The 22,362-nt window shown below is 34.9% G+C and overlaps 3 protein-coding genes across 3 annotated transcripts; 2 read left to right on the top strand and 1 right to left on the bottom strand.

Moving 5' to 3' along the window:
• The first annotated feature begins 5,202 nt into the window (after positions 1-5,202).
• LOC129886118 (uncharacterized) lies at positions 5,203-10,292 on the top strand. The gene is made up of 4 exons (XM_055960664.1): positions 5,203-5,465; positions 6,057-8,142; positions 8,275-9,156; positions 9,793-10,292. The coding sequence occupies exons 2-4, from the start codon at positions 6,172-6,174 to the stop codon at positions 9,841-9,843; spliced, it is 2,904 nt and encodes a 967-aa protein (XP_055816639.1). The 5' UTR covers positions 5,203-5,465; positions 6,057-6,171; the 3' UTR covers positions 9,844-10,292.
• Positions 10,293-10,637: 345 nt separating this feature from the next.
• LOC129886117 (protein DEHYDRATION-INDUCED 19 homolog 3-like) lies at positions 10,638-16,275 on the bottom strand. The gene is made up of 5 exons (XM_055960663.1): positions 15,821-16,275; positions 15,559-15,728; positions 14,798-14,875; positions 12,776-13,032; positions 10,638-10,996 (listed from the first exon to the last, which is right to left on the bottom strand). The coding sequence occupies exons 1-5, from the start codon at positions 15,894-15,896 to the stop codon at positions 10,888-10,890; spliced, it is 690 nt and encodes a 229-aa protein (XP_055816638.1). The 5' UTR covers positions 15,897-16,275; the 3' UTR covers positions 10,638-10,887.
• Positions 16,276-17,221: 946 nt separating this feature from the next.
• Positions 17,222-22,255, top strand: LOC129886116 (syntaxin-43-like). Its single transcript, XM_055960661.1, has 8 exons — positions 17,222-17,657; positions 18,887-19,163; positions 20,226-20,315; positions 20,633-20,710; positions 21,204-21,281; positions 21,365-21,430; positions 21,520-21,600; positions 21,744-22,255. The coding sequence occupies exons 1-8, from the start codon at positions 17,461-17,463 to the stop codon at positions 21,849-21,851; spliced, it is 975 nt and encodes a 324-aa protein (XP_055816636.1). The 5' UTR covers positions 17,222-17,460; the 3' UTR covers positions 21,852-22,255.
• The last annotated feature ends 107 nt before the right edge of the window (positions 22,256-22,362 follow it).

Raw genomic sequence — 22,362 nt, 5'->3', positions numbered from 1 at the left:
TCTGCCAACCCCGGCCCCTAAATCCTAATATATAATTTGCCTTCAATTTTCTCTACCCAATTTCGGGGCATCTATACAACACCAGGTTTACTACTTTAAAATAATTAAAACATCTTTGTATTTTCTAATCACCAGAGGGTCCCAGGTTGCAGAAAGTCAGATAATCAACCACTTACGTTAAAAGTTGTGCCCACATCCTTCTAACTTAATACATTAATAATTTAATAATAGAAGTAATAAGGGATTAGAAAACTAACCAATGGTTCCCACTAAATTCATGGGATGATTCTTCCCATTTTATGGTGATTGATTCACTCCATCTCCAAATTTCGTAGCTTCTCACCCCCGATACTTTCTTTTCTTAGTGTACCCGATCTTGTATAATTTTTTCGACGTTATTTATGTGATTAACATTTTTTCACTTTTGATTTTAAGATTATGAAGTTGAGTTCCCTCTCTCTCCTTCTCAGTTTACTTTTTCGTATCAATTTTATTCAAATCCAAGAAACATTATTAATGTACATCACTATCTTATTTATCATTTCAATTTTATCCAAACCAAATAAACATTAATGTAACACCCCACATTCGATGATCTAATCTTGAAACACATAGTATTATCATAGCTCCAAAATTCTTATTATCATAGCTCCAAAATTCTGTCTTCTTTATGTTTAATTAGTACCCTTAATTAGCAAATGACTTGTCAAAAACGTACACTAATTAAGTGATACAAACTGAGACAAAAAAGAGAGGATGGGTAACAATAATCTAACGAATAGACTAAGTCCCAATGCTCCTCGTTCCTCAATGGGGCTGTTTTCCTTTAAAAGGACCAAAGGTCCCAATTTATATCTACGATAATGAAAAACATCTTTATTCACAATCCTAATTAATTCAGTTTCAACTTGCATGGTCCACTTCTTCTATATATTTTTTGTTATCTAATCAACTTTTAAAAGTTAAGAGGTGAAAATTGGTCCCAAACTTTTGGCTAATTATACAATGTAGGCAACATATGGCTGTCATCAACACTGTTCACTCAATAGGGACAACTCAACATATATATAACATCTCAAAAAGCCTTGCCTGGCGGAAAAAAGAAAAAAAAGTTATTCCAAATTAAGCATGCATTAATTAAAATGATTTGTCATATTAGTTTACTGAGCTATTTCTTGTGGTCTAAAAATATCTTTTGAAGTACCCTATAGAAAGCTTTTATTGTTAAATATATTTTTATTTAGAAAATATATGAAGTACTATTAAAAAAAAAACAAAGCTCAATATAACTTATGTATATTTAGATTCCTTTTAAGTGAGTATGAGCGTGTGTGGACACATGAATTTAACATGGGTGCAGGCTTAAATTCCAATCTTTTAACAAGTGAGATTAGTTAAGGTGTTATATTATAAAAATTATAATCTTATTGGATTAAAAAAAAAAACTTAAAATGATTACCTAGTGAAAGATAAAATATTTTGATGTTATATTGAGTTTTTTTTTTAATTTCTCACGGGGGCCTGATACTCAAATTGGAGCTTAACTAAATTTAGATTCACGCATTACAGTACCTGACGCTCCCAACAGGATGCTTTCATTCGGTAAAAACTTACCCACACCCGGTGTATACACCCCAACTGATGTAATTTCCCATGGTTAGGTGATTTAATGATGTAAACAAGTGTTAATTAATCAAGGTTAAGTAAAATAAACTCTAAATTCAAACACATGGCATGTATGTATTGGATTGGTGTTTACCCCAGGTGCGAGTAAGTTTTACTCTTTTCATAAGGCATACCGTGTATGTTACAAAGATTTGAGGGGGTTTAATGCAACAATACCTTCCTAGGCTAGAATGAAGGCAATCATAACCACCCTTTACATAAGATTTGAGATGAAGATCAAAGCTGGTGATCCAATTTGAAAAGGGATAGTTTCTATCATTGGGCTTGTTGATCCAATATCCATAATTGGGCATTAGTAGTTACCTCCGAAATTTTATTTGAGCCCTTGAACGATATTCTAAATGGGCCGACTTTCATGTTTTCATAGGCCCAAGTGGACACAATTCTCTTGAAGCCCATTTATCTTGTTATGTTCTTGCAAATCACCCTAAACTTCTCTTCTACTTTTAATCAATTTAATATTGTTCTTCTTTTTTTAAAAGATTTACAAAGTTACATTGCATCTCTTTTTCTTTTTCATGTCTTATTAATATTTTTCTGTTTGAATCTATGCCAATTTCAATAAATTCCAATCTAATTCAATTGAAGTAGAAATTTCTCTTTCTTCCTCCATTTATACATATTATATACATTTCCGAACTCTTTGCTTTTTTGGTATAGAAAAGAAGTGCGACAAACTTTGATCAAATTTTATACCTATAATAGTTTTAGCGATAAACTACCATTCAATTAAGTAAAAATTACTTAGAAGAGTACTTTTTAATAAATAATTACTGATTTTAGTAATATTTTTTTATTTATTATCATTTATAGTAATACTATGATAAATCTGCATTATGTATTAAAAGTGAATTATACATGTAATATAAATGTATTATAAGTGTTTTAAAAATATATTATGCTTGCTTAGTGAAAAATCGACACAGTGTATTATAATTGTATTAAAATGTGTGATAAATGTATTACCTATCAATAAATTTTGTATTATAGGTGTTTTATAAAAAAAAAATTGTAATATATATTAGAACTGTATTATAAGTATTCAGCGAAAATAAAAATATTATTACTATAAATGATAAATATTTTTTTAATATAGTATATCTATGTAAGTTTCCCTTCAATTAAAGAATCGTTGTCTAGCTTATGCCACTATACTTCTATAGAAATAATGCACACTAGACACTTTTCAATTTTGTCTTATAAAAAAAATAATCAATGTCATGACGTTTTACTTGTAGAATTTCAAACTATTTTTCAATGAACAAAGCCAAAAAGTGGCTATTTGTAAAAGGAGAAATTATGCAACTAAGCAAAAATCTCAACTTATTTATAGAAAATAATCACAGTTTAAAAAAATTATTAAATACCATTATATTTTGATTTTATAGCAAATTTTATGTTTTTAATTATCTCCTAAAATTAATCTTATTTTGACTTTCCCTCGTTCCCACTCTTTTTTTTAAGCAATTCCATTTCTCTCTCTTCTCAATATTCCCTTTCTCTTTCCCGCATTCTTTCTCTTCTTCTTTTTTCGCAAAATGAAAAAAGTCATATAAAGAATTTCTCAAAATTCCACTAAATCAGGCATCTATATTTATGGGTGTGTATTTTTTGAGATTTTTTGGGGTATTTTATAAGTTTGATCTGTATCTTTTAACTATTTTAATGTCTAAGTATCTGTATATTTCCGCAAATTACGATTTCTGTTTAGTGTTTGTTTTGTATTTCAATAATTTTTTGTATTTTCATAATTCAATTTATATTAAAAAAAAAATTGTATGAGAATTCGATTTTATATGGATCCCTCATAGTTTACATTCAAGTTATATACAATTTGTATCCCTCGCAAAAATGATTACATTGTATTCATAACATATTTGCTACCTAATACACAAAATTTGTGTTTATAGGAAATTTATTTTCTAGTTATTAGATTTGTATTCATAAAACAATTGTATTCTAGCCATCATATATACAAACAGATTAGTATTCTACCTCTTATCACGTATATATTTTCCAAATAAATTTGTATTCTAAATGGTCATACATAGATTACCAAATTATTTCTACAATCCAAAAAAACATTTAATTCCATTTTTTTAATTTCTGAAGTAGAAATTGTATCCTAAGGATTTGTGCACACAAACTATCAACTAATTTGTATTCAATGTTCAAGTACCAACTAATTTGTATTCAACATTCAAGTATTAACTAATTTGTATTCAATATACAATTATACTCTATATCCAATATCCTGTATACATTTAACGACTATAAGCAATATATATACAAATTACCAACATTGTGTATAATATCCAAAATATACTACGGATCATACCAACTTGCACACAATATACATTAGAGATCATACCAATTTAAAATCTCAAGCTAATTTGTATTCATACAAATTATCAAGTATTTATTCCAATCAATTATCTGATGCAATTAGTCAATCAGTAGTATCATATTATCAATTTTATATCAAAATACAAATTTTTAAATTTAATCCATCAATTAATTCTTTGTAAATTCGATGAGTTTTTTGAGAAAATACTTGTTTGAATTCGGGTAGTGAACAATTGAGACTTTTCGATTTCAATAGTGTTAACAGATGCAACACCTTCTTTGTATTATTCTTGAATGACGAAGATGAACTACTCCAAATCAATTAGCGATTTTGAATTTTCGCTAAAAAACAATGTGATTGGTTTTTCAAATTCAAGGAGTTTGAATGAAGGTAAATTGAATTTCAGAGTCTTGTATGTAACTGCAATGATATGAGAGTGATTTCTGTAATTTTTACCAAGTTGGATTAGTTTTATTCCATGATCTACTCAAATTAGTTATTTTTATCTGTATTTTTTGTATGTAACTGACGAAAGAATACATAAATTTAATGGATAGCAAATGAAATTAAAATATTATTATTTCACATAAATAGTAAAAATATAGGTAAGGGATACTATTTAATGTTTGGTATTTGTAATTTTTTTTTTGTAAATTGTATCGTTGAACTTCGGTTTAAGCTAATAATCACTCCTTGTAGCTTATTGGGCTGCATATGGGCAGAAATCCCTCATTCTAAACACCCATAGGCCTCCTAGCAACTTGCCCAAACCCAAACCCAAACCCAACTTGGTGAGCCCAAAGTCAAAATAGCAGTTGAGCTGCTTTCAACATCACAAAGGGGCAAATATGGAAATTCATACATATGCCCAACCAATAGCATTACATCCAAGTTGCTTCTTGTAAAAGTGTCCGGGCCCAACGACCACTCGAAAATATGGAATTAATATTTTATGACTATTTATATACTAAATATTTTTAAGAGTAAAAATAAAAATCTTGTATTAAAAAAAATCATAAAATAAATAAATTTTTTTATAAAATGCTACAAAATCAAATCTCCCCAAAAAATTTCTATTTCATATATGGAAAAAAGGAATGATCCGTCTAGATGAAGATTTGAAATACAAAATATAGAAAAATAGCTTCGAATAATAGATGCTTCACTTTGTCATTGCAATAATATCACTATTTTAAAAGCACGTATATCTACCTATATAGAAAGACAAAAAATATGAGAAAAGTAGTAAAGAATACAAATACAGATTCTTTAGGTGACCCTCTTCTTATTTCCTTCAAATTTCATCTCACCGCTTGATTTTTCTTTTTATTTTATTTTTTAAAAAAATTGGATTGATTTTATATATAGCCCTAGATAATTCCCTTTTATTTTTTTTGGGTTTTGCCGATTTTGCCTCCTCTTCAATTCTCAGGTACTTACCATAGCCCATCTTTATTTATTTATTTTCCTTTTTTTTTTTGTAAGAATACTCCATATTTTATCTGGGTTATGTCTGTTTGGTAATCTATTGATTGTTGAGATTTGCTATCTGGTTTTGTTTTTTACTGTTCCATCTGAATTTTGGGAATTGGTGTTATTGTGGTTGAATTTAATACTAATTTATTCATGTTTTTGCTGGGAATTATGTTTATTTAATTATTGGAATTATCTGAGTTATTGGGGATTAGTGTTAGTATCTTGATCTAGGGTTCAGGTTTTGATTTTTGGGGATTTCATTTATGTATTTAGTTAGATCAATTCTTCCTATTTCTGAGTAAAGATTTGATTTTTAGGGTGTTTAATTGTTTTATTTTTAGTTGATTTGATGCCTTATTTGGATGAACTTACAGTTGAATGTTAAGATTTTAAGAAGTCCCATCCAATCTGAGTAATTTTGTAACTGCAAATAGACAGATTTGTAATCTTTATTGGGGTTTCTGTTGGAAGAACTTGAAGTAGTAAGGAAATAAATTGCATGATTTAGAGCTTGTGTTGTGGAGGCCTTACCTTGTTTGTGTTTCAGGTGAATTCGCTTCCTTCTCTAATTAAGCGGTGGATCTAGTGGTACATGGGATTATCATTACATAATTTGATCTGATTCAAGTTGTCGGTTTATGCTCCCCTGTGTGTGAGGAAGGATGGCAAGGGGAGGTAAGGTTGGACGCAAGACTAATGATAGGAGAAAGGCTGGATCCACATATAGAGCTTCAGATCATTCAGATGAGGATTACACAGTTGATGACGATGAGGAGTTTGATGAGTCAGAAGATGGATATTCTTCTTTTGTTGGAGATGATTCAGAAGAGAGTTTAGGTGAATATGAAGACGAGGAGGAGGAATTGAAGATGAGGAAGGTGAAAAGGGTTGTTCGATCAAGAGCACCAAGCAGAAATGAAAAAGGAACTGTAAAGTCTAGAAAGAGAAAGAGAGTTTCATATAGAGAAGATGATGGCGAAGATGATGGAGTCGATGAAGATGATGAGGAGTTCACACCAGATTGCTTGGATGAAGAAGGAGAGTTTCCAGTAATGAAAGGGACGAACAATTCTAGCAAACGACGGTTGCGTAAGGGCACTGTCAAAGATGAAGATGATGAGGAATTCACACCAGATTGCTTGGATGAAGAAGAAGAGTTTCCAGTAATGAAAAGGACAAACAATTCTAGCAAGCAACGGTTGTGTAAGGGCACTGTCAAAGATGAAGATGATGAGGAATTCACACCAGATTGCTTGGATGAGGAAGAAGAAGAGTCTCCTGTAACTGAATGGACGGATAATTCTAGCAAGCGACGGTTACGTAAGGCCACTGTCAAAGATGAAGATGATGAGGAATTCACACCAGATTGCTTGGATGATGAAGAAGAAGAGTCTCCAGTAACGGAAGGGACAGATAATTCTAGCAAGCGTCAGTTACGTAAGGCCACTGTCAAAGATGAAGATGATGAGGAATTTACACCAGATTGCTTGGATGAAGAAGATGATGAAGAAGAAGAGTCTCCAGTAATGGAAGGGATGGATAATTCTAGCAAGAGACGGTTATGTAAGGGCACTGTTAAAGATGAAGATGATGAAGAAGATGAGGAATTAAATCCAGATGGCTTGCACGAAGAGGAGGATTTTCCAGTAATGAAAGGGATGAAGAATTCAAGCAGGCTACGGAGGCGTAAGGTCACTGCCAAAGATTATGACGAGGATGATGATGAAGAAGACAAGGATGATGAGGAATTCACTCCAGATGGCTTGGGTGAAGAAGAGGATATTCCAGTAACAAAAGGGATGAAGAATTCGAGCAAGCCACGGCTGTGTAAGGGCACTACCAAAGATGATGACGAAGATGATGATGATGACGATGATGAGGAATTCACTCCAGATGGCTTGGACGAAGAAGAAGAGTTTCCAGAGATGGAAGGGATAAAGTATTCAACCAAGCCACGGTTGCGTAAGGGCGCTGCCAGAGAACAGAAGAGAAATAGAAACCACAAAGAGTTGAAGAAGATCACAAGAAAGAAACCACTGAAGAGACGGCGATTGAGAAGGAAAGCAAGATCTGAAAATGACGAGGAGTTCATAGACCTCGATCCAATCGTGAAAGAAAAGAATAAAAAGAATGCAGGTCAGAGGAGAAAAAGAAAGAGACTAACATTTGATCCTGATTCTGATTTTGTTGCGAGTTCTGGATCATCTGAACGTGAGTTTACCATCTCTGAAGAAGAGAGGGAACAAGTCAGAGAGGCTAGCAATTTTTGCAGGAGCTTGGTTACAACTTGGAGGGGCTCATCATCTTTGAAAAAATCACCAAGAGAGGAAGCTCCACGTCTACAAAGAAAACATCCAGCCAGAAAGGCTAAAGAAAAGATGGAGGTGTTAAAGAGTGAAGCCGGAAAGCAGATTTGTGGCATATGTTTGTCTGAAGAAGGTAAGGGAACAGTTAGAGGGACATTGAATTGCTGCAGTCATTACTTTTGTTTTGCTTGCATCATGGAGTGGTCCAAAGTGGAATCTCGTTGCCCACTGTGCAAGCAAAGGTTTGTGACGATCAGTAAGCCTGCAAGGTCAGACACTGGCTTTGATTTGAGGACTGTGGTTATTCAAGTCCCTGAGCGTGATCAGGTACAGCCCCCTTTTACTTATGTGCATTCATTTATATGGTAAACCTGAATATTCCTTTATAAGTTGTTACACTTGATTATACAAGAACACCAAATTTTCTAACTGCATTCAATGTTTAAATTGTGTATATAGGTTTATCAGCCATCTGAAGAGGAGCTTAGGGGTTACCTTGACCCGTACGAAAATGTATTATGTACAGAGTGTCAGCAAGGTGGGGATGACGCTCTTATGCTACTTTGTGATCTCTGTGATTCCCCTGCGCATACTTATTGTGTTGGTCTTGGACATGAAGTACCTGAAGGTAACTGGTACTGTGAAAGCTGTCGGCCAACTGCTCTTGCTTCTTCAAACCCACAGAATCTGAATCCTATGCCTGATAATAGAACAAGCGGCAGTTTTTCTGTTGGGTCACCTCCTGTTGTGAATGTAAGAGAAACGTTTGATCTTAATGAAATGTATGTACCTGATACCCCGTTGACTGAAGAATCAGGTGATTTTCAATCTCACCGAGATGGTCAAGTTTCTTCTCTAGCTTCTGGGATTGGGGCATTTACAGTTTCTGACCGACGCAGAATACAACGGCAAATACATCAACTCCTTAATAACAGGAGGAGACAACTTGGTAATTTTACTGGGACCTTGGGTGATGTATCAGGGAATAGTCTCTTTGGCTCTCAAATTGCTCGAAGTAGGGAATTAGCAACTCAACCTGCTATAGCACAAAGAGCAGCACCTCATAATTCATTTTTCCGAGGAAGGCAACTGGAGAGTGATGCTCGTTTATCTCAAAATCGGAACCTTATACATGAAAGGTCAAGTAATTTGAGTGGGCAACTGAATTTGAATGGAGCCTCTACATCATCGCAAAGTTTTTTTGGTGAATTTTTGGAAAGTGAATTGCAAGGGACTGATGCAAGTTTCAGCTTTAATATGGTTCATCAGCAACTCCATCCCTGCAGTAGCAGATCTAATGTTGGGCCTGATACTAGCACTTCTCCTTGTCAATTTAGAGAGGTGAGCTCTTTAATTAGATAAGGAATTAGTGGCATCGATGGTTAGAAGTTATTTAAAATCTAGTTCGGACAATCAAAATTGAGGGAGTCTAGTTTTTGATATTCCTTTTAACTGAATATTCTAGCGGGGACTTCAAGTACAGTAGTATGATTAAGTTCAACGGTATGGTAATGCGGAGAATACATCTAGCCCTGTTGTTGTTTACACTCCAATCTCTGTGTATGCAAGTGAAACATGACTCATGTCTTTTAACATTTTCTCATTAGTCAAATTGATCAGAATTTAGACAGGTCTTCACTGGGCTAGGAGATCGTATTTAGAGCAGTGTGCACTTCAAACTTGGATGCCCACACTTCCTCTGCTATTGCTGATGAATAATGCCACATTATCTTTTCTTTTTTTTATGATGTTTGATTTTTGTACTGTGAACAAACTTGAATCTCCTTTTCGCCTACTGATAGCTCATCTCACCATTTTAAGTTAGCTACCTGATTATGTGACTGGCCATGAATGTATATTACTTGGATAGTATTATGCTAGTTCATCTTCTCCTTTGCACCTTTCTAGTTTATTACTTGTTCCCCCCCAAAATTACAGGCGTATTAAATTCTGAATATATTACATGCTTTGGTACAGCCTGCAGTACCTACAAGGACATTGCCCAGCACTCTTAGAAGACCATTTTAGCTGCATGTGCTTGAGCGTCGTGAAGTGAAGCTCCCCTGTGCAGTCAACCATAATTTGTAATTATTTTGGGAGACAGCTGGCAGCCAAATCTCCCCTGTGGAGGGTCGGTGTACTCTTGCCTCTTTTTGTATGTAAGGGATGATGGTGAGGGAAATCATGAGTATAGAAGACATATGCTGTTTGTTGAAGCAGTTGGATTTGATGTGCGACTACTCAGAAATAGCGTTAGCCATTCTTTCTGCCCATTGACCCTGCCGGGCAAATCCATTTGTTAGGATAGACTTTTCAGCTTTACACTTGTATACCACGCTTTACTGACATATGATTCCTTGATTGTTGTTAAAAATATGCAGCAACTGTTGCTGCCATTGTTATTTAGTAGCCAATTTGTTATCGGAGAATGATACTCAGCTGTTTGGATATGTTGGAATTCTTTACCATTGACCATTTATCTGTTGCGAGTACTGGTTCTTGTTGGCTTAAATCTCTTTAATTTATTGTTCGCTTAAAGATGGCATGGCAGTGCTGCTTACTGCTTTTCTTGATCCAGGATCATGGAAGTTGGATAAATGCCACCGGTGGTTACTGTTGATTCTTGGCAGTGAATTTCATTTGTTTCTTCCATCTCTTTAATCGAGCCAGTTCTAAGTGCTTTCTTCGTTCTTTTATTTTCCTCTGTTTAAAAAATGGTACTAGTATTTGCTTTGTTAAATGTCCTGCAGAATATTGTCAACAGAGAATTGTAACGTTAATTTTGTCACTGGGAAAATGGCATTATTTGATTGGCAAGGAGATGAAGAGAAAACCGTTAAAACCAACTTGAACGTTTATTATACACTCTTTATGGTAGCATGAGCTGCAATAAAAGAAGATACATGACGAGTCTGCTGCCTATCAACTAAATTCTACAAACAAGATAAAATTACATGGATTACTACACATCTTATTCCACGGTTGGATTACATTGTGCCAGCATGCGCACTGCGATGGATCACTAAAAACACGGGTTCATCAGTAAACCCTGGGCAGCATTTATGTCAGCCTTTATAAATTATCGTCCAGAATCGTAGACAACAGCAATCCTTGCACGAACGAACTCCTCTTTGCCTTCTCTTCTTGATCCTTGATTGACAATGGGGGCTGTTGAACTTTCCTGCAAAATAAGTTGAAATACACCATAAGACTATGCGAGCAACCAGTACAACAACAACATACCAAGTGCTAGATAAGATCCAAAAGTAATAGAACAACAAGGATGATATTATCATGATAAAGGCATCTCTGATTCCTGTTTCCTTCCCTCAGATTATAAAGCCAAAAAAAAAAATGATAACTTTTTTTCTCTTCTGCTTTTTTCGAAAGTTTTCTATGGAATGAACTGAGAACAAAGATATCCCCAAGGTAAACTATACTGGAACAACCCAATCATAACACCTCTAATTCATTTATGAAATACAAAAATAAAAAATAAAAACCTCTAATTCCTGTCTATTTGACCATAGAAGTGCCTTCATAAATGTCAAACAAAGAAAAGATCCTCCATTCAGTGTAACAGTGATTTCCATGTCATGGCATAAGTTGATAGAAGCCACAAATAAGAGCTGGTCTAGCAGAATCCTAGTTGAGCATTAATCCCTCAAGCATGACATATTGAAAGCGAAAATTATGTATGCAAAAATTTCAAACTTCTGCCTGCTTCACTATAAGCAGCTCAAAAGCAGTAAACCAGATACTTTAGCACACCAAATTATATCAAAATATATTGGGTTCGGTTCTTCACGGGTTCATACCTAATACCGAACCTAAAATAGTTCGGTTCATTTTTCTAATTCGGCCCGGTTCAGTTCTTCAGTCATGGAGATCATGACAACAACAGTGGAAATGGAAATGCATCACTATGTCTTCCTCCAATGATAATGATGATCGATGACTTAGAAAAAAATAAAAAAAGCTGCGTATAGAATCCCCTTTTCCTTTGCTCTTACTATAAATAGTCATTACGTACTGCTGCTTCTACTCACCACTCTTCCTTCCTTCTCTCTTGCATTAACTAATTGAAAATGAGAGGAGCATATATATATATATATATATAGAGAGAGAGAGAGAGAGAGATACAGATCACTAAGAACTGTCAAAACCCTTCAAGCAAACGTTTTTTCTCTTAAGAATTAAGTGCCAGTTCAAAGCTCTCACTAGAGCTTCCTCTCATGACTCTGGTGATATATATCACTCTTTTTTAAAAAAAATCGGTTCCGGGACCCTAAAACCGAGAACCAAATATCGAAGTTTGAAAAAAATTAATACCGAAACCAAAGAACTCAAATCAGTCCCTTTTTTCTGTTTTTATGCTCACCCCTAATGTAAATTACCAGCACGACTAAAACAAATCCATGTTACATCACTTGTGTTTATTCTTCTCAAAAAATATGAAACTAACAAACAACACCTGTACGGCTGTACCTAGTCAAAAGGTTGATGACATACAGCTTGGACCAAAAGAACCAAGCACCCATGGTGCTTCAGCATACAATTAGAGGTTGGGACTGAAGATTAATTGCTCAAAGCACCCTTAAAACTTCACCCTCGAAGTTAGAGGTTTTTCGCCCAGTCTCTTTCCACAAGTACCATAGGTGACTGACTGACTTCTATTCTAAAGCTACCACAAAGGGTGGGGTGTCACAGTCAAAACTCAAACCTCCAACCGCTGCCTTAGAAACACTGGAATAATGGGCCTGCCCTCTACCTTTCTCCAATTAAATACCATATTTGGTTAGCTAGGCGCAGGGCTCAAACCTGTGGCCTAAGTCACAACTCACAAGTCCCTCATCATTTGCCAATTGAGCTAAGCCCTGTTGGTAGCAGCTCTATACAAGTGTTTACAAGAAGCTACTGTATGGCTGTACCGAAGCACAGAAAAGGATAAAATACATACCTTTCCGAGGCAGTTACAATTGAGCTTTTCTTGGCTGAGATTGTTTCAGCAGGAGAATGCGTTTGAGCACTCTTGAAATCATCACCCACCGGCAAAATGAACGATGACAACAAGGGGTCTGGTGCAGTACTAGTTGAGGAAACTACACAAGAGGACCCTCCAAATAGAGACTGCAAGTTTCCTTCTCGCAGTTCCTTCCTTAATAAGGAAAGTGTTGAATGAGAACCAGCTCTGCGAGATTTCCTCTTGCGCTGCATGTAAGCTGAAGTCAAGGAACTCAAAATAGCTAATGGAGTCCCTCATTGTCATACTCCACTACAAATATAGAATTTGTCAAAATAAGGGAAGAAGATGAGAGGAGCAAATAGAGACTATGGGCTCCGCAAAAATGGAAAGGACATAATTACCAACATGATTCAACCTTTCCTTAACCCCAAAATTTTAGCTCTGATCTCTACAACTACTCCAAATTTCAATATGAACCAACTGATAAAAAAACAAAATGAGCTTGATAATTTCTGATTTCAATTATTATCTAACTTTTAAGTATGATCTCCCTGATGAACAAGCAGCCACAAGGCAATATAAGAAAATATTACCAGATTAACCAGAATGCATGGGAAACTTTACTTCCTCTGTTTCTCATGATATCAGGATTTTTAAAAGTAACAGAACTCCTTACATACGTAGTGATCAGCCTTTTATCATGTTTTGGATCACAAAGACAACCCCTAGGTTAACTAAAGAATTTTAAAATTTGATATTCATTTACAAGCAGTAGATTATATGTAGTTTGCAGTTTGATTTATACATCTTGAAACAAAAAAGGGAATACGTTTTCTTTCCTTCATTGATAATTAATTATTGTCTTCCAATCCACTTAAATCCCTGCCTCCAGAAAAAAAAAAGAGGAAGAAAAACGAGTCTTGTCACTGATCACAACTATGAAGCTACACAACCTAAACAAGAGTATCAGCTTTCAACGATCTGCATCTGGAGTGCTTTCATTCAATGTGTATAAGAAAATGATCCTTGGGTTCCAGGACCATGATAAATGACAAATTCCAAAGCATGCCCAGAAAAGTTCTAATGGACTGCTTCTGGGTCGAGCTCGTTGCACCGGGCTTGCCTAGTCCGGATTACCTCTCCTGTGTGGTTTGCGAGCTATTGCATAGGAGTGAGAGTTTTATCCTGTGCGCACCCAATGGTGGCTGGGGTTTCCTTTGTCATCAAAAAAAAAAAGAAGTTCTAACGGACTGGCATGGAATGAAAACATAAAGTTGTACGTCATTGAGCCGAGGTCAAAGATGCATGTGAAGGTGTGCTTTGATAGTTAAGTTGAGATGACAGATGCCTTTGAAGTGAGAGAGGGATTTAGCAGCTTGCTTCCAAATGGCCAAAGGTTTTAAAGAACTTGAAGTGCCCCAAAAAATTACGTCAAATTTCAAATACTAGATCTTAGCCAAAAGGCCGAGAAAGGTATCAGAATATGAGGGCAGATTTTTGTACTTTTCCAGGAAATAAAACAGAAGTGAGCACCAAACCATAGAACATCTTAAAGGCCCTAGAAAGAAACTGACATACAGAATCCTACCATACGAATACCAATTAAGAGCTTGGTGGACGACAGCCCCCAGAAAGTTACCGAAACAGTCAAGCATCTTGATTCAGAAGCTTAATTGAACACGCTCTAAAAAGGAAAAACTTTGTGATAAAGTGATGGATCAAGAAGTAGGGAGAGGGGTAGAAAATGGAAGAGTTAGACATTATTCCACTGGTGGAGGACTTCTCACTCCAATTTATGATAGCAAAGAAATGCTTTAAACATCTGGAGAACCTTTCAGAGCTAGGAATTGTGATAACTGATAAGTATACCCAGCTTATCGAAAAATCCATCTCCTACATTCTCGTTAGTTGGCAATTTTTGCACAAGACGTTGCTATTTACAAATAAAAGAAGCACCAAAAGGAAACTACACAAATGAACCCAAAAAACGATATTAAGACACTGAATAAAGGATATTTTGAAGATATTCCCATGCTGTAAGGTTATGTGTGCAACCATGTCAACGCCCACCCTCATAGCGCAAACTGGACACACCTACACAAAGAAGGCGATTGTGAGGAACAATTCTAAAAATAGCTTCCATATGCATCAGATGTTCTTGACAGAATAATCAAATCAGCAAATTGGAACAACATTCCAGATAGGAGAAAACTATCATACAACAAGTTCAGAGGGATTCTACTCCACCCAGCACCAACACTCCTCCAGGAAGACTGAGAGACAGACACACACACCAGCACAAGGAACAGTTAACATTTAAGCAACCCACATAACATCTCTGACTAGACAACCAAATATATTACTAGTATAAAGCACAGAGTGAGAGAGAGAGAGAGAAAAAGATGAAATCTCAACCAAGAGCAATGGGAAGAACTTCTTTAACATGATTTCACGGACATTTGGAAATACTAGAACAATTGCCAGAGGCATATACATGTTTATGTACACTCAAGAATGCCCAACCAGTACATACAAAAATGTAATACCATCAAAGACAACTGTATTAAATCATGCCGCCGTCATAGCTTGAAATTTCAGCTAGTAAACCAAAACAATTAACACGACACTCTATCTTCCAACAAATGAAAAGAAGTTCAAGTTCTAAATATCGATGATAATTTAAGTGTAAAACAACATGATATCCAATTTTTCTACACTAGGGAAACAGCTAAGGATGATCAATCACAATAATAACTGAAGAGAAAAGAGAGTGATACCCCATTCCTGGCCTCAACAGGATGCTCATCATCAATATGGCAACATAAACCAACAATATCAAAATACTCGGAACAAAAGCAACAAGGGAACTCCTCTCTTATATCATCATCCACATCAAGTTCCTCAAAACTCATCAACATTTCCGCCTCAAAATTCTCCCATTTCATCCCTACACCAAAATTAACCGCATAATTCGCATAAAAATCCAATCTTTAATTGAAAAAATCACTATATATCTAAAAGATAAATGGGAAATTTTACCAGATCGAGACTGAAAAGCAGATTGATAGCGCCTGGAAGCAGAAGATAGACGAGCACTCCATGAATCAGCATCCATATTTGCTTCACTTTACTTTTGAAAATTATCAAGGATTAAGAAGAGCTAGATTCTGATTCGAAACAGTGAAATTCAAGTACCAATTTCGACTCAATCGTTCGTTCACAAACCCTAAGAATGATGGGTTGATAAATTTATGAATTGTAAGGACTGTCGGTGTGAGAGAGTGTGTATGTGTATGTGTATGTGATTTGTGTAACGAAGGGAAAAGAGTGCGATTTGGGTGTGAGAAAACGACGACGAATCAATGAAGATGATGTAGAAGAAGAAGCAGATGATGAAGAGGAGGTAGCGACACCTTAGGGCTTAAAGCAGCTGAAAATGTGAAATTCTACCAAAAACAAGACGAGACTTGTCTTCCACACACCTTTTTTTCTTTAATTAATTAGGAAACTTATTTCTTATTTAATTATTTGACCTCCAAAATTACAAAGTTATTTTCTTAGGCAACTTATTTTGAATATAATACCTACTTCTTTAATGTTTTTTGGCTCAATGACTTTGACAAATTGTAAAATAAGTATTTTCAACTGAATCAAAACTGCAACAACTCTGTTTGTATTTGACAAATCTATAGAGTAATAACAATTTTTGGCACACTTATATCTAGCCCTACTTATAAATCGGTACGATTTTGAAATTTATCGATTTATAGACATGTCAAATCGTTATAAAATCATTAACATATTGACTTATCGATTATTGAACATTATTATCGGTTTAACCGTTAAGATTTGGGACCAAAAAAATCCATTGAAAATCACTTAAAAACAAGATGACAAATCAAATGAATCAGGTATATGAGTTGGTAAATTGTATTTTGCTCAAAAGCGAATGTAAAACATTGTATAATAACTAAAAATTTGAGACATCGAAAAATAAAAGTATGAAAACTAGACCTTAAGTGAAGAACTTTATATATCGAATAGTAATAAATATAAATTATTAAGTTACTATCAGGTTATCAATTAACCCATTAAGAAAAAACTTTAAATCGTTAAGAATCAATAATTCGATAATAATTTTTTTTAAACTATTACCGAAATCGCTAAACCAATAACCCATTATCAATAAATCAATAACTTTTTTTCTCGATACGATTTTTAACAATCCTACTTAAATTATATTAGAAGGTGGTATTTTTTATAAATATTATACATTGGTAACATCTAATTAAGTTCAATATTGATTCATATCAATAAAATGAAATTATCGTCAATATAATATTGTAGAATTATATTGGATATGTTGTTGTTGTTGAGGTTTGTTTCTTTCTCTATTTTAAATTTATTTATTACACTTGCAATTTTATGTGAAATACATAAAAGCATGGACCCACACTTTACCATGCCCTTCCGGTTCGGTTCATCTTTCTCAAACTTAGCTTGAAAGATTGGAACTCGTTCTCTAATTCCTACACAACTCCATCATTACCGGAGAATCCATTTCACCGATCTCCGATCAAGAGATCTCAGATCCAAGCAAAAGTGGAATCAGTTGCCTGTAGGACGTTGAGCACAATTTATTCTTCCATTTTATTGGATTTTTTGTTTGGGAAAGGTTAATGGCGAGCAGAAATAGAACGATTTTGTTTAGAAAGTATAGAGATGCGTTGAGAAGTGTTCGGATCCCTGCGGGCTCTTCGCCGTCTACGTCATCGGGACATGGTAGTGGGCCGGTGATCGAATTGGCAACGACGTCTTTGCTTAATCCCAATCGATCTTATGCTCCTCTCAGTACAGAAGACCCCGGAACCTCCAGGTTTGTATATAGGTCTTTGCATTTTCAATTATCTTTCTGAATTTGTTACCAAATCTTTAGTTATAAGTTTAGGGACATATTATGCTAGCTCGGAATCTGGAAGTAACTTTAACGGATGTCATTGGGAACTTATTTGTCCAATTTCTTTTCTTATGATAACAGAGAGGAAGCTCGACTATTAGATGATAGGTGATTGAAATTACTAAGTCTAAATTGTTAATTGTGTAATTTTAATTGTTTAATCATGTTTCAAATTTTTTGTCCCTGTAAGAGTTTATTGAAGTGATGAGTGTAATGATGCAATTTCATATATATTCGAATGAAGTTTGCTTAATCGGCTATTCGGGAAAGGAGGATAATTGGTGGAATTTACTGAGGTGGAGACGTGGAGTTCTTATAATTAACTTGATCTGCTGAATGTGCTGCAATTTGCAACAGGAAAAATATGACCGTCTTAATTTAGCAAGTTTAATTTTTTATATTTTATTTCCCTAGCAAAACCAAATCAGAGTTTCTAATTTGACAAATAAAATATATATTTTTTAGAACGGTAACATGTCATAAAAAACTGGTTTCTGATTATCACTTAAAAGAGTTTTGTGGTTGCTTTATATTTAGTTCATATCATTTGTTGTGGGGCTCAGCCGATTTGTTAATTCTAAGAAAACTTCTGCACATTTGACATGGAAATGGAACCTGGTTCTGGTATGGCATTATTGAGGAAGTTGTGGGCATCACCTGCAATTTCCCGTAGCCCGCAGATTAGAGTTCAAATGTGAATCTACAAAAGTGAAGTCCAGTTTGTTGATCTTCCTATGGTACTTTGGTGGTTGAATCCTTAAATTGGTGTTCTCCCATTTGTCGTGCATTTAAAAGTCTTATCTTCGAGTAAAGCATAATGCAGGCTTTTTGAAAAAAAAAAAGAAGAAGAGACTCTGGTGCTTATTATACCTGGAAAAACTGCGAAGATTTGAAGAGGGATACCCAGTCTCTACGTAAAACATAACCGTTGAGAACCATGTCAGTTGTCATATTATAAACTCTGAAAAGAAATTATTTTCATTTAAATCTCTTGTGCACCGTTTTCAATTGGGCAGCCTTCTTAGATCTTAATATCTTGTTTTCTTTACATCCTAGATTTCTTTTTATCAAGTATATATTTCCTAGATGATATGGATGTCCTTTATGGTTTCCCCTGCTCTGGATTACATGTTGTTCCCCTGCTGCAGTAATGGTCCAGTTACAGTAGGTCTACCGCCAGCTTGGGTGGACTTGTCAGATGAAATCACAGCTAATGTGCAACGGGTCCGCACAAAGATGTCTGAACTAGCCAAAGCTCATGCTAAGGCTTTAATGCCATCATTTGGAGATGGTAAGGAAGATCAGCATCGAATTGAGGCTCTTACCCATGAAATAACTGATCTTCTCAAAAGATCGGAAAAGAAATTACAAAGACTTTCTGCAGCTGGGCCTTCTGAGGATTCAAATGTTAGGAAAAATGTACAGGTGTGCTTTCATGATCATTAAACCATTGATTTTTTCTAATTTTGATTTTAACTTATAGCCTGAATGCATTGGTTCTATTAGTTTTCCTTTATTTTCTTTCCTCCATCCCACCAAAAAGAGAGGTTGGAGGGTCTGGGGTTTCTGTACATCCAGTTATACGCTAATTAAGCGGTTCCTTTATAACATACCGGTAAGTACAAATTTGTATGACTTTCTTTTCATTCTCAAGCTGGAATCCATAAGTTGTCTTCAAGACTTTTAACTTTTACACCCTCTGTCCGTGTAAAACTAATGTTCCTTTTTTTTGGTCAGTCCCAAAGAGTTTGATCTCTTCCCTTAGATTGAAAATTTCTCTTCCTCGGACAACTTAAACAGATGGTCATATTTAATGTAGTGGCATGGACAATCAGAATTCATATTGGCAACACCAACTTGCTTTAGATTGGGGCATAATTGTTGTTGTAGTCATAATAAAGGAAAAAAGGTTGCAGTAAATTGACGATAAAACCCAAAAATCGTCATAATATCATGAATCATTTTCTCATCAAATAAATAATATAATGCATCATTTGAACACCCTAATAAAGCAGAATAGCTATAGAGATTCATATTTCTGATCCCACCTAGTTTGAGAATGAGACATTGTCAAAGTATTAAACAGATTCAAACTCATATGAACTATCATTATTTTATATCATTTAAAACTTGATGGGGCATCTTTTCAACAACTTCCTCACTTTTACATTTCAATTAATAGATGAAATACTTTTTACCAAACTTGGTATAATTATGTTATGCCAATGTGTTACTCTTAAACTACAGCCAAATTGGGTCTATTTGATTTGGGCAGAGGGAGTAACATGGAAACTTCACAAAGAATGAGGTGTTCTATTTTAAGAACTTGATAAGGGCATAGCTAATAAGGTGTCTTCGTATGCTCTATTCCATTTCATTAGTAATGAATGGTTTTTTTAACTACAATTTCAGTTTGATTCTGCAATAAATCTGATTACAACAATTGCATACTGCATTTATGCTTACATCGTGATATTCCTATGACAGCGCTCTCTTGCTACAGATCTTCAAAGCCTATCAATGGAGCTTCGCAGAAAACAGTCTACTTATTTGAAGCGGCTTCAGCAGCAAAAAGAGGTGTGTACAAATAGTTTATAGCTTGAGCCACAATCTGTTAGCAGGAGGTAATAACAGGAGTCAGTTTTATTTGCTGTTGAGATTGCACGAATCAAAGTCCTATATTATGACATCCTGTATGTGTAACTGTGCTGTCTAGTGTATATTAGTTCAATTGTTCATGTATACCCTTAATTTTATGGATGATGATTGATCAGCATGCTGCCTGCGTTTCAAGGATATTTTTTATTTTTTGGGGGGATGGGGGGTGGGTGGGGGTGGACGGATTCCTGAAATATATATGCTAGCTTTTCTCAAAATGTTGCTTTTTCATGTAGGGTCCAGATGGAGTTGACTTGGAAATGAACTTAAATGGGAGCCATTCTAGAAGGGACGATGATGATTTGGATGACTTGGTATGCAATTTCTATTATATTTAAGTTTTATTTTTTACTTCTACTTGGGATCCTACAAATGAAATCAGGAAAGATGTGTAAGTAATAGTCTGGTGACTTTGTTTTGGTAATATCAATGCTATTGATCAGCAAAAGTAAAACAGAGCATTACCAATAAAATTCATTACGTTGTTAGATATGAATTAGAATTACACGACCATATATATTATTGTTGCAAGTGAACAAACATGAGGTGATCGCGTAAGGTGTTAAGAAAGAACACTAGTTGTTGCTTTAACATCAGTTTCTTTTGGCAATATATCTTAGTCTTGTATGATATTTGTTTGATTGGATTCTCTCATTTTGGATCCTCGTTACTTTTTATGGCTGTGATTGGAGGGTGTTTGGTCTTACGTCCTTGAAATTTGTTCCTGCCTCTGAAGAATGGTTTTGGGAGATATCTTGGAGAGTTTATCTCACAAGAAAATTTTGACTGCATCAAATGTCTGTCCAGGGATTTAATGAGCATCAGATGGCCAAGCTAAAGAAAAGTGAGGCATTCACTGTCGAAAGAGAGAGAGAAATACAGCAGGTGATATTTCTTTGCTGCTTGTGGTTTTCTGAAATGTACATATCTTTGTTTTGTGTCTTAGCCTCCATGTGCTTATATTTTAGGTGGTTGAATCAGTGAACGACCTTGCTCAAATTATGAAAGATCTGTCAGTTCTGGTGATAGACCAGGTTTGAACTTACAACACCTCTTCATATACCAAGTTCTGCTTCAGCAATCAGCACAGGTTATTGATGTACTGAACTTATGTCTAATACAGGGTACTATCGTCGATAGGATAGACCACAATATTCAAAATGTTGCATCAACAGTTGAGGACGGCCTTAAACAACTAAAGAAGGTCTCACTTTGCTTTCTCCATTGCCATTCTTCTAATTCACAGAAACTCCCATCTTTGCAGTCTTATTTGTCATTTGATTTAATGTTTTCTTCATTAAGGCGGTCATTTCATTTAATGTTATGTTGGGTTTGATGGAATTGCAGGCTGAACGAAGCCAGAAACAAGGTGGAATGGTCATGTGTGCAACAGTTCTAGTTATCATGTGCTTTATAATGCTGGTCCTCTTAATTTTGAAGGAGATAATATTTTGATTTTTGGAAGTATTATCTACAAACTTTGCATAGTATTGTTTTTCACAACACTACAAGGTGAAGCAACATATGCAAGAAGTGGAGTAATTGGGTGAGCTTGCTCCATATCATTTTTCTGCTACTACATTTTATTGTATCTGTATTGTTAGTGAGGACTGCGGAAGGTTTGTATTATAGTCAGAGGAAGTTGATAGATCTCCAGGGATCCTGTATAGAGCATCGGCTGAATACATATTCTTTACCCTGGAGAATTTTGTAGTCTCGCTGACTTGACATTATATGCCTGAGGAGGATGGATCTTTTTCTGTATTTGTGGCCCTTCATTTTTAATTGATTTTACGCTTTCCATGTTCATGTTTTCACTATTTTATCCTAATTATTTAATGATCCTATTTTATTCGTTATCCTTTTTTTTTATAGTAGCTTTATCCCGTCCCCTTTTTTTTATTTATAGGTTTATCCTTCAAATTGTTGATGTGTGACATTACATAATGATATAATTTATTTTTGT

This window comes from Solanum dulcamara, chromosome 4 (assembly GCF_947179165.1).
Source record: "Solanum dulcamara chromosome 4, daSolDulc1.2, whole genome shotgun sequence".
Classification (NCBI taxonomy): Eukaryota; Viridiplantae; Streptophyta; class Magnoliopsida; order Solanales; family Solanaceae; genus Solanum; species Solanum dulcamara.
This window is presented reverse-complemented; position numbering and strand designations above follow the sequence as displayed.